At 40.3% G+C, this 12,433-nt stretch overlaps 1 protein-coding gene across 1 annotated transcript; it reads right to left on the bottom strand.

Annotated features, from left to right (window-relative positions):
* Window positions 1–5,716: 5,716 nt before the first annotated feature.
* LOC118723964 (ferritin, heavy subunit-like) lies at window positions 5,717–10,889 on the bottom strand. Its single transcript, XM_036446803.2, has 4 exons — window positions 10,682–10,889; window positions 9,884–10,027; window positions 9,513–9,638; window positions 5,717–5,972 (listed from the first exon to the last, which is right to left on the bottom strand). The coding sequence occupies exons 1-4, from the start codon at window positions 10,775–10,777 to the stop codon at window positions 5,835–5,837; spliced, it is 504 nt and encodes a 167-aa protein (XP_036302696.1). The 5' UTR covers window positions 10,778–10,889; the 3' UTR covers window positions 5,717–5,834.
* Between the last annotated feature and the right edge of the window lie 1,544 nt (window positions 10,890–12,433).

The following is a 12,433-nucleotide window of genomic DNA, read 5'->3' as shown; positions in this document are numbered from 1 at the left end:
CGGTCAACCGGTCATTCAGTCATTTGGTTGCTTAGGCTTTTATGAATATAGATTGCCAGAGAACTTTTTTTCTTCCCACCCATCAGCTCTTGGAAATCCATTGTAAGTATTGGAAGATTAGTGTTGCTCAGTGATGGAGCTCAATTCCTGATCAGGGCACACGCCCTGGTTTCAGCTCAATGCCAAACAGTAGGCAGCCAATCCATGCTTCTCTTCCATCAATGTTTCTCATCACACTCTCTCCCCCTCCCTTCATCTCTCTCTCAAAAACAAAAAAACAGAAAAACAAAACTAAAAAAGCATATTAAAGTATCCATTGCAACTTGCTAATAAAAATTTATTTTAAAAATAAACAAATATTAGAAGACTCCATCCCAGCATGTCTGGTTGTTAGACATGGAGGCTCATATCCTTAGTTACCATAACTGCTAAATGGGAAACACCAAATGCACTATGTGCAGGAGGCAGGTTTTACTCATCCTACCTGTGGTGGCTGCCTCATGCCCTTCGCTGTCTTCGGTAGGTCCAGCTCAATTTGTTGCCTCAGAAGGGATTTAGGTTTTGGGCCTTCTGTTGTTTTCTTCTCCTCTTAAATTAAACTTGGAAAGGAGGATAATCCATGTACTATTTGGTGTGATGTGTATAAATTCCTGTATTCCTACATTAGGCTATTTTTTATTCTTAAACAGAAAACCACCCATATATTGTTTTTGGTTGGGATTAAGTGTCTGTAGCAAAAGGATCCTGAAATGTAGTGGTTCAAATAAGATTGAAGTGTATTTTCTCTGATACAAATGTCCAGAGATAGCAGTCCAAAGAGAAAACTCTTACATCTACACTCAACACACAGATTCCATCTTTGGATTCAGAGTGGCTGCTCCACTTCCCAGCCAGTGGAGAAAGGCCAGGGGAGAGCACGTCTGTTCCTTTTCAGAACAAACGCAGAAGTGGGAGGCAACAGTTCTGCTCACACTCCCCTGAGCAGAATGTGGTCCACAAGCTTCAAGAGAGGATGGTTATGTCTTTGATGAGACAGCTGTATGCCCCCACTAAAACCTGGAGTGCCATCATTAAAGGAAGAAAGGGAAAACAGATTTTTAGTGGACAACTGTCTCTGCCATAAGCCACTTCATCTATTTAGACATTTCCAGGTGATTCTCTAGGCAGCCAGTTATTCACAGAAAATAGGCAAAAAAAGAAGTACAGCTATTTGAAGAATACCAGTTTATCAAGTAGACGTCAACTTGTAACTGACTACATCTACGGTTAGACTCCTGAGTGTCCATATGCATCTTTTGTGGTGTAGGAAGACAATGGGGATTTCCCATACCATTAGGACAATAAAGGTTCCTCAACTCCAAGTTGTGAATGAAGTGTTCCTGCTTGCAGTGCCTTTCTAGAAGACATTCCTTCTCTACTTAACAAAATAATAGTTCTAGCCTCCCACCCCGCCCTAATAAATGAGTAAAAAATAAAATCACCAATTTGAAACATAGAAGAAAATAGATATTGAGGTTCTTTAAAAAATCATTTCTTTTTTTTTCTTTTTTTTAGGAATATGATTTTTTTAACTTTATTTTTTTATTAAATTATTATCTGTGTACATATTTTAACATTGCCCCTCCCTCCCATACATACCCACCCTTCCAAGAGTTTTGTGTCCATTGGTTGTACTTATATGCATGTATACAAGTCCTTCGGTTGATCTATTATCTCCCTCAGATCTCCCTCCCCTACCCGCTGTAATTTGGCAATCTGCTTGTTGCTTTCCTGTCTCTATATCTATCGTTTGGTTAATCAGTTAATAATGTTCTTAATTATCCATAAATAAGTGAGGTTGTGTGGTGTTTCTCTTTCATTGACTGGCTTATTTCACTCAGCATGATGTACTCCAATTCCATCCAGGTTGCTGCAAATGATGAGAATTCCTTCTTTTTTATGGCAGCATAGTATTCCATTGTGTAGATGTACCATTGTTTTTGGATCCAATCATCTGCTGACGGGCACCTAGGCTGTTTCCAAATTCTGGCTATTGTAGATTGTGCTGCTATGAACATAGGGGTGCATATATCCTTTCTGATTGGTGTTTCTAGTTTCTTGGGATATATTCCTAGGAGTGGGATTAGTGGGTCAAATGGGAGTTCCATTTTCAGTTTTTTGAGGAAATTCCACACTGTTCTCCACAGTGGTTGCACCAGTCTGCATTCCCACCAGCAGTGCACGAGGGTTCCTTTTTCTCCGCAACCTCACCAACACTTGTCGTTTGTTGATTTGTTGATGTTGGCCATTCTGACAGGTGTGAGATGGTACCGAATTGTTGTTTTGATTTGCATCTCTCGGATAATTAGTGACTTTGAGCATGTTTTCATGTGCTTCTTGGCCTTCCGTCTTCTTTTGAAAATATTCTATTTAGGTCCATTGCCCATTTTTTAATTGGATCATTCATCTTCCTTTTATTTAGTTGTATTAGCTGTCTGTAGATGTTGGAGATTAAACCTTTATCAGTGGTAACATTTGCAAATATGTTCTCCCATACAGTGGGCTTTCTTGTTGTTTTGTTGATGGTTTCTTTTGCTGTAAAAAAGCTTTTTATTTTGATGTAGTCCCATTTGTTTATTTTCTCTTTAGCTTCCATTGCCCTAGAAAGAAGTTCTTTTGGCATATGTCTGAGATTTTGCTTCCTGTGGATGCCTCTAGTATTTTTATGGTTTCTTGTCTTATGTTTAAGCTCTGTATCCATGTTAAGTTTATTTTTGTGTATGGTGTAAGTTGGTGATCTAATTTCATTTTTTTGCATGTATCTGTCTAGTTTTCCCAACACCATTTATTGAAGAGACTGTCTTGACTCCATTGTATATTCGTGCCTCCTTTTTCAAATATTAATTGAGCATAGTGATTTGGGTTGATATCTGGATTCTCAATTCTATTCCATTGATCTATGTGTCTGTTCTTGTGCCAGTACCAGGCTGTTTTGAGAACAGTGGCTTTGTAATACAGCTTGAAATCTTGTATTGAGATCTCTCCTACTTTACTCTTCTTTCTCAGGATTGCTGTGGCTATTTGGGGCCTTTTATTGTTCCAAATGAACTTTTGGAGAGTTCTTTCTAGGTCAGTGAAATATGCCGTTGGTATTTTAATGGGGAGCGCATTGAACCTATAGATTGCTTTGGGAAGTATGGACATTTTGATTATGTTGATTCTACCAATCCATGAACATGGTATGTTCTTTCATTAAAAAATAATTTCTATGCTGTTTCCCCTTACATGCTCCTGTAATACTTAATATGAGTACTTTGTTAGTGTTGCTGTAATGTATGATATTGTAGAATGTGAAGAACTGAGCCACTATATGATAATCTATTTCTTAAATTTGATTTTCAAAATTTGATAATTGGTGAAAATAGTGCAATATAGTAAAGACAGTGGGCAGTATGAGTGTAAGTGTGTTTAGAAGGTAGTAACTGTCTGTCATAGGGATGCCAGAGTCCATCTAATATTGACGAGAAAGCTGTTAGTAATGTGACAGTTTTCTTTCTTTGTAAGTGGTGTCTTTTACAGTGAGCTTGATACTCTACAATTTTGCTACAATGGATCTTTTTCTCAACTTCCCTGCTCTCCTGGAGCTCTAAATTAGATCTTTCATTGGAACTTCATATCTTAAAATTTAAAATACCATTTTCTATTCCTTTGGCTGAGAATTTCTTAGCTTACTTAAATATCACTTGTTTGGTCAGCTGTGTCTATTTCAATATTCAACCCATTTGTTAACTTGAATTTTCCCCGAGGTATATCTAATTGGATCTTTGTATGACTCCTCATTTCAAAAGAGATACTTTTAAGATTAAATGTTTTAAGATTTTGTCTAAATTTCAGTTATGTGTCTTTTTTAATTGGACAACTCCCAATTGGGGTGACATTGGTTAATAAAAAATTCAGGTTTCAAGTATTCAACTCAAGAAAACATCTGCACACTGCAGTAGGTGCTTACCACCTAAAGTCAAGTCCTCTTCAGGACCTATTTGTCCCTTTTTTGTCCACTTCCACCTCCATCCATCACCCTTTTCCACTATCACCAGACTGGTGTCTGTGCCTATGTGTCATATTTTTTGTGTAATCCCTTCACCTTTTTTCACCCAATCCCTTCCCCTTGGACAGCTGTCAATCTGTTCTATTTATCTATGCTTCTGTTTCTATTTTGTTTGTTAAACTACTTTGTATTGATTAGATTCCACATATAAGTGAAATTATATGGTGTTCATCTTTCCCTGGCTGGCTTATTTCACTTAGCATCATAATTCCATTATATATTAGCTTTCCTCAAGTTTATGAGGTTATACTATTATGTAAATTAACTAATACGTAATCTAAAAAGGTACTGTTCTAGATACTTTCACATGCTAATTTACTTAATTCTCTCATTAACTTTATGAACTAAGTACTATTAACCCTACTTTAAAGATGAATAAACTGAGTCAATGAGTAAGGTAAAAACTTACTCAAAGCCATGGAAATATTAGAAAGTTTTGTGGCCATGACACAATCCTAAAAAGCCCCGTTTCTTCCCATGTGGTACTAACCATCCCAGCTTGCATGCTCATGGCTTGTTCCTGAAAGCAACTACCCCAATAATTGCTAGCTTGCCCAAATAGATAGGTAGGCCAGTGGTTAGCATACTGCAGCTTTCAAGTCATATGTGGATCTTTGGCCCCTTGAGTTTTTAGCAAAGGCCAGCTTAGGAGTACCCTAATTAAGTTAATAACAATATACCTACCTATATAGTTTAAGTTTAGAAAATTTGGCTCTCAAAAGAAATTTCAATCATTGTACTGTTGATATTTGGCTCTGCTGACTAATGAGTTTGCCAACCACTGAGGTAGGCACATCTACACAATTGTTTGCTGTCTTAATTGCTCGTGTACCTTCCTGGTCCTTATGCATACCTCAGGTTATGAAAGGACACCTGGGTTTTGGCTGCTTGTTCCCTTAAACATTTCCAGTGAGTAAACATTTCTGGACCAAGAACTCTTGTTTTTAAGGTTAGCTTTACACTGATTTGAAAAACTACTATTTCTGTAAAATTTAAATATGTAGTATACAAGCTGAAGGGGAGAAAACAATTAGTGAAACTTAAGGTTTTCCTACTTAATTTATATTGTATCTATTTGGTCTATTTGAAATTCCCAAATCTTGACCCTGCATCTGAGTGTTGTTGGGATCATGGGAGAAGAAGGAGGCTCCTTCCTTCCTTCCCTCCCCTCCTTCCTTCCTTCCCTTCCCTCCCCTCCTTCCTCCTCCTTCCTTCCTTCCCTTCCCTCCCTCCTTCCTTCCTTCCCTTCCCTCCCCTCCTTCCTTCCTTCCCTTCCCTCCCCTCCTTCCTTCCTCCTTCCCTCCCCTCCTTCCCCCCCTCCTTCCCTCCCCTCCTTCCCTCCCTCCTTCCCTCCCTCCTTCCCTTCCCTCCTTCCCTCCCTCCTTCCCTCCTTCCATTCCTTCCTTCCCTTCCTTCCTTCCCTTCCTTCCTTCCCTTCCTTCCTTCCCTTTCCTTTCTTTCTTTCCTTTCTTCCTTTCTTTCTTTCTTTTCTAATGCACCAATTGTCCTTAGGAAGCTTTCACCAAACTTAAACACTGATGGAATTAACCCATTTTTTGCATCAATAACAATCTCTTTACACATAATTGTAATGCAAAAAAACATAGGTTTAATTGTACACATACCAGTGAAGGAAAGCAGTGGAGAAGATTAAGATCTTTAAATAGCTGATTTGGGGAACAAATACAATAAAAAGACTTGCTTTGTTGCCCTCAGATATTGGGTCTATTTACTGAAGGGCTTTTTCTCAGCAGGCCTTTTTCTTTTTCGGTGTCCCTCCCTCCTGAGCCTGCTGTTCTTCTTTTCTATAATATGCAAGCTGGCGTTGCAGGTAGGTTGAATTCTTCTTCTGTTTTTCCAGGTACTTTCCCATGAAGTTTAAAAACTGCAGAAATAAATGGGGAAACCCTTTACAACCTTGTCTGCAACAGGAGGAAATAAAAAATCTTGCTACCCAAATTGTAGCTCATGGACCTGCAGTCCTGGGAACTTGTCAGAAAAAGAGAATATCAAGAGAAACCAAGATGGCGGCATAGGGTAGACACCCGAATGCAGCCTACCACAACAAATTTGAATTTAGAACTGAAAAACAGGGGAGGCATTGCCCTGAAGCGCCAGACGGCTGGCTGAGAGGAGGCTCTGCCATCTGGGAAGGAGAGAGAAGGCACGCTGAACCTCAGGAACTGAAGGTACGGAGAACTGTGTGCGCGAAAAGGCGCTGGGTTAATCCCGGGGCGGAAAGGAAGGGCCGGACCGAGATTGCTGCTGGCTTACTCCCTGCATGCAGAGAGGGCGGGCCGGGCTGAGTTCGCTACTGGCTTACTCCTGGCGCAGAGAGAGGGCGAACAGCTAACGCGGCTGGCTTTCTTGTCCGAGAGGAAAACAGAATCACCCTATTGCTCTGATAAACAGCCCCAGACAGGGAGAGGCCAGACTGTCAGGCAGTGGGCAGAGATCTCTTGGAGGTGTGTGAAGCCAGAGGCCATTACTGCGGGACTTGGGGAGGAGCCGAAGGGAAAACAAAGTTTGTCTGCACCAACCCGAGACTCCGCCCTACCTGTGGCTGAGCACAGAAGCTCTCCCAGAGGCTGGCTTTCTCTAAGGAGGGACTTGCAGGAATCCAAAGCTTGTCTGCGCCTTTACCAAAGAGGTGCGCGCGCCTGCAACCAATCTTCCAAAACTCTCCAGGAACAGGACTTTTCTAAGGCGAGACTGACAGGGAACCAAAGATTGTCTGCGCCACTCAGAGACCCCACCCTATTCAAGCAGAGTACAGAAACCCTCCTAGCTGAGACACTGCTGATCCTCACAGCCAATTGGCTTGGAGATCAACGCTTCCCAGTGATACCAACAATAAGCAAGGCTTAACAACAAGACTGCACACACAGCTCACAAAGGGCTACACCAAGACTGTCCACTGCAGGTAACTGGGAAGGCTGTGCTACTGGGCTCTACCAGAACACCTAGCACACAAAGCTATTCCATCAAATCAAGGAAACAACTAAAATGCAGACAAGAAGAAGGACACAAAGGAAGGAGATGGAGGAAAAGAAAAGATTGGACATTGAGTTCAAAACTACAGTTATAAGGTTATTCAACAATATCCTTAAAAAAGCCGATAAAATAAATGAGACCTATGAGGATATGAAAAGGGAGCAACTAGAAATAATAAGGGATCAACAAGAAATGAAGAAAACATTGTCTGAAATAAAAAATATTATACAAAGTCCTAAAAACAGACTGGAAGATCGCAAGAATCAAAACAAAGATTTAGAACACAAAGAGCCAGAGGACATGCCTCTGCAGAAGGGAGAAGATAAGAGAATCCAGAAAGTTGAAGATAGTGTAAGAAACCTCTGGGACAATTTCAAGCGAACCAACATCAGAATTATGGGGATTCCAGAAGAGAGAGAGCAAGATACCGAAAGTACTAGAAGAAATAGTGACAGAAAACTTCCCCCACCTGGGGAAAGAAATAGACTTACAAGTCCAGGAAGCCCGCAGAACCCCAAACAAAAGGAATCCAAGGAGGACCACACCAAGACATATCATAATTAAAATTCCAAGAGCAAAAGACAAAGAGAGAATATTAAAAGCAGCAAGAGAAAAGCAGGTGGTGACCTATAAAGGAGCACCCATAAGATTGTCAGCTGATTTCTCAACAGAAACCATGCAGGCCAGATAGGAATGGCAAGAAATATTCAAGGTGATGAATAACAAGAACCTACAGCCAAAAATAATCTACCCAGCAAAGCTATCACTCAGAATCAAAGGACAGATAAAGAGCTTCACAAATAAAAAAAAGCTAAAAGAGTTCATCACCACCAAACCAGAATTATATGAATTGCTGAAGGAGGTTATTTAGGAAGAGGAAGAAGGTAAAGATAAAAATTATGATCAACAAATACGTAGCTATCAACAAGTGAATCTAAAAACCAAGGGAATTTAAAAATCTGATGAACAATATTAACTGGTGAATATAATAGAATCAGAGGTATGGAAGGGGGAGTGGACTGACGATTCTCAGGGAAAAGGGGAGTGGGGGTGGGGGAAGAGACTGAACAAAAACTGTGCACCTATGGATGAGGACAATGGGGGATGGAGAAAGGACAGAGGGTGGGGTGGGAACCTGGTGAAGGGAGCAATTGAGGGGGGGAAGAGGATCACATTTGTAATAATCTGAACAATAAAGATTTATTTAAAAAAATAAAATAAAATGGAAAACAAACCTATAAACAAATATTGTAAAATAAATTTATACTCCCTTTACCTGGCTATAAATAGGAAAAAAAAGAAAAAAAAAAAAGAAAAAAAGAATATCAAGTCCCACTCCAAACCTACAAGATCAGAGAGTGCAGTTTAAAAAAGGACTCCACAGTTAATATGCATATAGACGTTCAAAGGACACTAATTTAAGACATTCAAAACCTCAAGGTGAATACAAATACCCTCTTTCAATGAATATGAGTGTTAGGGCATCTCATCAAAAGTACAGATTAACTTAATCAAATTAAGTTAATCTGTACTTCAGTGGTTTCCCATCCTGTTTTTTTGAATCACATGGAGATTTAAGTAGATGCCCAGACCCAATGCCCAAAGATTTAGAAGTGGCCATAAGGCTCAGGCATTCAGAACTATCTCTTCTAAGCAACTAAGCCAGTCCAATAAGCATCTAGAGTTAATAACTTTTGTACAGGGATTTTTCCTCATTTTGATTTCCTGATATGCTATGGGGTTAGCGAGAAAGAAGTCACCACCACAAGGTGGAGTGCACACCATTAACCAGACCACATGATAATAAGTCACCATTAACATTCACTTTCGCAGGGGCCATCAGGGACAGTGGTTCTCAAAGTGTGTCCCCTAGCCAGCAGGCAGCAGAATAGCCTGAAAACTTCTTAGAAATGCAAATTCTCAGACACCACAGGAAAGCCATTGAATCAGAAACTCTGGGGAGTAGGGCCTAGCAGGTTGCTTGAGTAACCCCTCCAGGTGATTCTGGCGCCTAAAAGCCAGCAGCAAAAGTCATTTTGTTTAATTATCCAGAGCACACTTTTCCTGGGAAGCCCTCTCCCTCTTGTGTTGAGTTGCATTCCCTCTTACCAGGGCACCTACTCCTCCCACCTCCAATTTACTACTCCCAGAAGTAAGTTCACATACTTCTTTGGGGGGAAACAAGTTTAGAAAGTGTTGGGTTATACTAAGAACCTAGACATAATTTGACCTAGGAAGTCTAATCTGAGAAAGCTGTGCCCCGGGGTGACTTCCCTGTTTCTCTCCTGCAGAGGCCCGAGGTAGGTAACTGGCAAATCAGCAGAAAAGCTCTCGAGTGTGCTCTGGAATTGGAGAACCAGTTAAGCCTTGGGCCCTCTTCCAAGAAGCAAGTCCTAATTCAGACATGAATTCAGAACCAGTTACTACTTACATGATTGTCATTGTCGGCAGAAGCCGTTGTCTTCAGGTCTATCAGGAGCTGGCTTAACTGGTTCTCCAACTCCAGAGCATATTCCACAGCTTTTACACCGGTGTACCAGTTATCTACATCAGGCCTCTGTAGGAGAGAAACAGGGAAGTCACCTGGGGCAGTGGTCGGCAAACTCATTAGTCAACAGAGCCAAATATCAATAGTACAACGATTGATAAGATATGAAGAGGTTATAAAGAGCACAGTTGCTTGCACTCAAAGGTGGTTACTGTAATCCCGTGTGTAAATATGAGTAACCCAACAAGTTAGGTGGCAACAAATAACAGTTCTCTAGACCCCATTAAAATCATTAGGACAAATTATATAGTCACCTTAATCACAGGAAGACAGATATTATTCTCACGTTCTATTAGATATTTTAGGAATTGCTTTCCATGATCCCTTTTCAACTCAGCTTGGTCTTCAAAGAATCCAGAAAAAATAGGTTCTTCTGTGTCAGGAGGATAACAATAGGCCTGGGACAGAGGTGGGAATGAGGACAAGCTAATTTTTAAAGTTGAAAATCTTACACATTCCCTTTGTTGTCTCTGTGGTTGTCCCGTAAAAAGCCCTCTTTGTTTGTCCTTTGACTTCCTGAAGACCCCAGCTATCTTTCAAACCCAAATTATCTAATAATAATAATAATTAAAAAAAAGACAATCCAGATTTTAATATCTTAGGTGTAATCTTTGGCTATTATGGCCTCTTTAATGACCAGATTTATAAACCCCACATGCTAGCACTTATATCCAATAATTGTTTAAACACAGCAAAAGTTCAGAATAAATTAAATGTCATTTTAAAGTCAACCTATTTCACCAATCTGAACACATCTACATTACCTCTAAAATTGAATATGGGAGAAAAATTACTTATTCTGTCTACCTCCAGTGTCTGATGCTTATATGGTTTTGGTAACCTACTGAAAAGAACTGATTCTCCAATAATAGCCCATAGTTTGCAGTAACAGCTCTAAATCATTAGCCACAAAGCAGCAAAATCCTAGGCACCAAGTTGCTGTTTCATCTGTCATCACAACACAAACATGGCCATAACCACCATCACGAAAAAGACATAGGATATATCCGAGCTGAAACTTCCCTCCCAGTGGCTCAAACAACCATACTAACCATAGATAAATAAGCATCACTGATGTGCAGCTCAAAAGAAGCCACATAATTAATAGCAATCCTACACTCTTCAGAGACAGGTCGCATGGCTGCCATCACAGCTTTAGAGAAAACCGGGAATAAATAGTGCTACTCAGCAAGCTATGGACTCCCTAAATACTAGTAGGCAGATAGTCACTTTCATTCAGCTGAAAACTAGATGAAATTCCTCCCAGCTGTGATTAATTGCTACTCATCTGTGAATGAAGACATTGTTTCTGCTTGAAAGAAGCATTCTCACCTAAAAAAAAAAAAAAAAAAAAAAAAAAAAAAAAAGGGGGGGGGGGGGAAGAAAAGTTAATTCTCTTAAATATCCCAGCCAGTGTAGAGAACTTTCTCCCACGTTTTCTCTATGATTGGAGAAGGCTGATCTACTTCCTGATTAGAGAAGTAGTAACAGAGAAGATGTGTTAGCTTTAATATATAGTCTTTTCTTTAAAACCAATCTATGGCACATTATACTAGGGGAATCTAAGAAGACTGACTAAAATGTATTATTTGTCGGTAGGGACATAACCCCCACTCCATAAGGCTGTAATGCACAAAATTGATCTTAAGACAGGATATGATGGAGATTTCTGAAGTGGCAAAGCACATGTAGCTGAGGGGATTCTGGCAGATTTCACTGATAAATCGGCATTTGAAACTGGACTGGGAAGGGGGGTAAGAATATAGGAAACAGAAATGGAAGAAGGACGTTCCACCTGGAGAACTGGCACACACAGGCTGCAGGGATCAGACACAGTAATGCTTTCTCATCACTGCAGTAAGGCTGCTGCATTTGGGAGGCTTTTGCCCCCTTCCTCAAATGGTCTCCCAGAACGTCTGACCTGCCTCAGCATTTACCACTTTATTAGACTCCTTTTAGAGTAGAGACTGTTTTACTAGTACTTATCTTGGTAGTCCCACTGCCCATAATGAAGTGATTTGCAAATGATAGGTGTGAACTCAAAACTTATTACATGAAAGTGTAGTTAGCGTGGGCAGCAGTGTGATTTCCGTGATCTGGATCTTGCCTAAGCCATTTCTGGTGGAACTGACATAGAATTGGCAGGTCACCAAGTCTATCACTAGCAGGCGGTGAGGAGCCTGGGAGTTTCCTGAGGGGAAGCTATCCTGCTATGAAGGAGCCAAGCATTCTAACTTTGGCCCAGTCACAAGGATAAATAAGATCATCAAAGGGAAGAGGTCATTACAAAAAGTCCTACTAGCCCTAGCTGATTTTGGTCAGTGGATAGAGCATTGGCCTGTGAACCAAAGGGTCCCAGGTTTGATTCTGATCAAGGGCATTTACCTTGGTTCCACTTACTACTCCCTGGCTTGGGCCCTGGTCAGGAAGCAAGCAATCTATGTGTTTCTTTCACATTGATGTTTCTCTCTCTTTTCCTCTCTTCCACTATCTCTAAAAATCAATGGGAAAAAAATTATCCTCAAATGAGGATTTTTTTTTTTAAGTCTTATTATTTGTCAGTTTTGCTTCTCAACCTAACCCTTGTCCCTAATTGAATTCCTGTGTTGGTCCCGGAAGGCACTTTAAGCAGATGCTTCTCAAACTGAAATTTGTATATAAATCACCTGGTGCTTTTATTAAGCAGAAGATTCTGATTCATGGCGCCTGAGGTTCCACATTTCTAACAATTCTGCCAAGTGTTGCTTGGTCCAGGGACCACACTTTGAGTAGTAAGGCTTTATGTATGAAATAGTAAAAAGCTA

The sequence above is a fragment of the Pipistrellus kuhlii genome, unplaced genomic scaffold (genome assembly GCF_014108245.1).
Source record: "Pipistrellus kuhlii isolate mPipKuh1 unplaced genomic scaffold, mPipKuh1.p scaffold_m20_p_2, whole genome shotgun sequence".
NCBI lineage: Eukaryota > Metazoa > Chordata > Mammalia > Chiroptera > Vespertilionidae > Pipistrellus > Pipistrellus kuhlii.
Note: the sequence above shows the minus strand (reverse complement) of the source record. Positions and strands in the feature narration are given on the sequence as shown.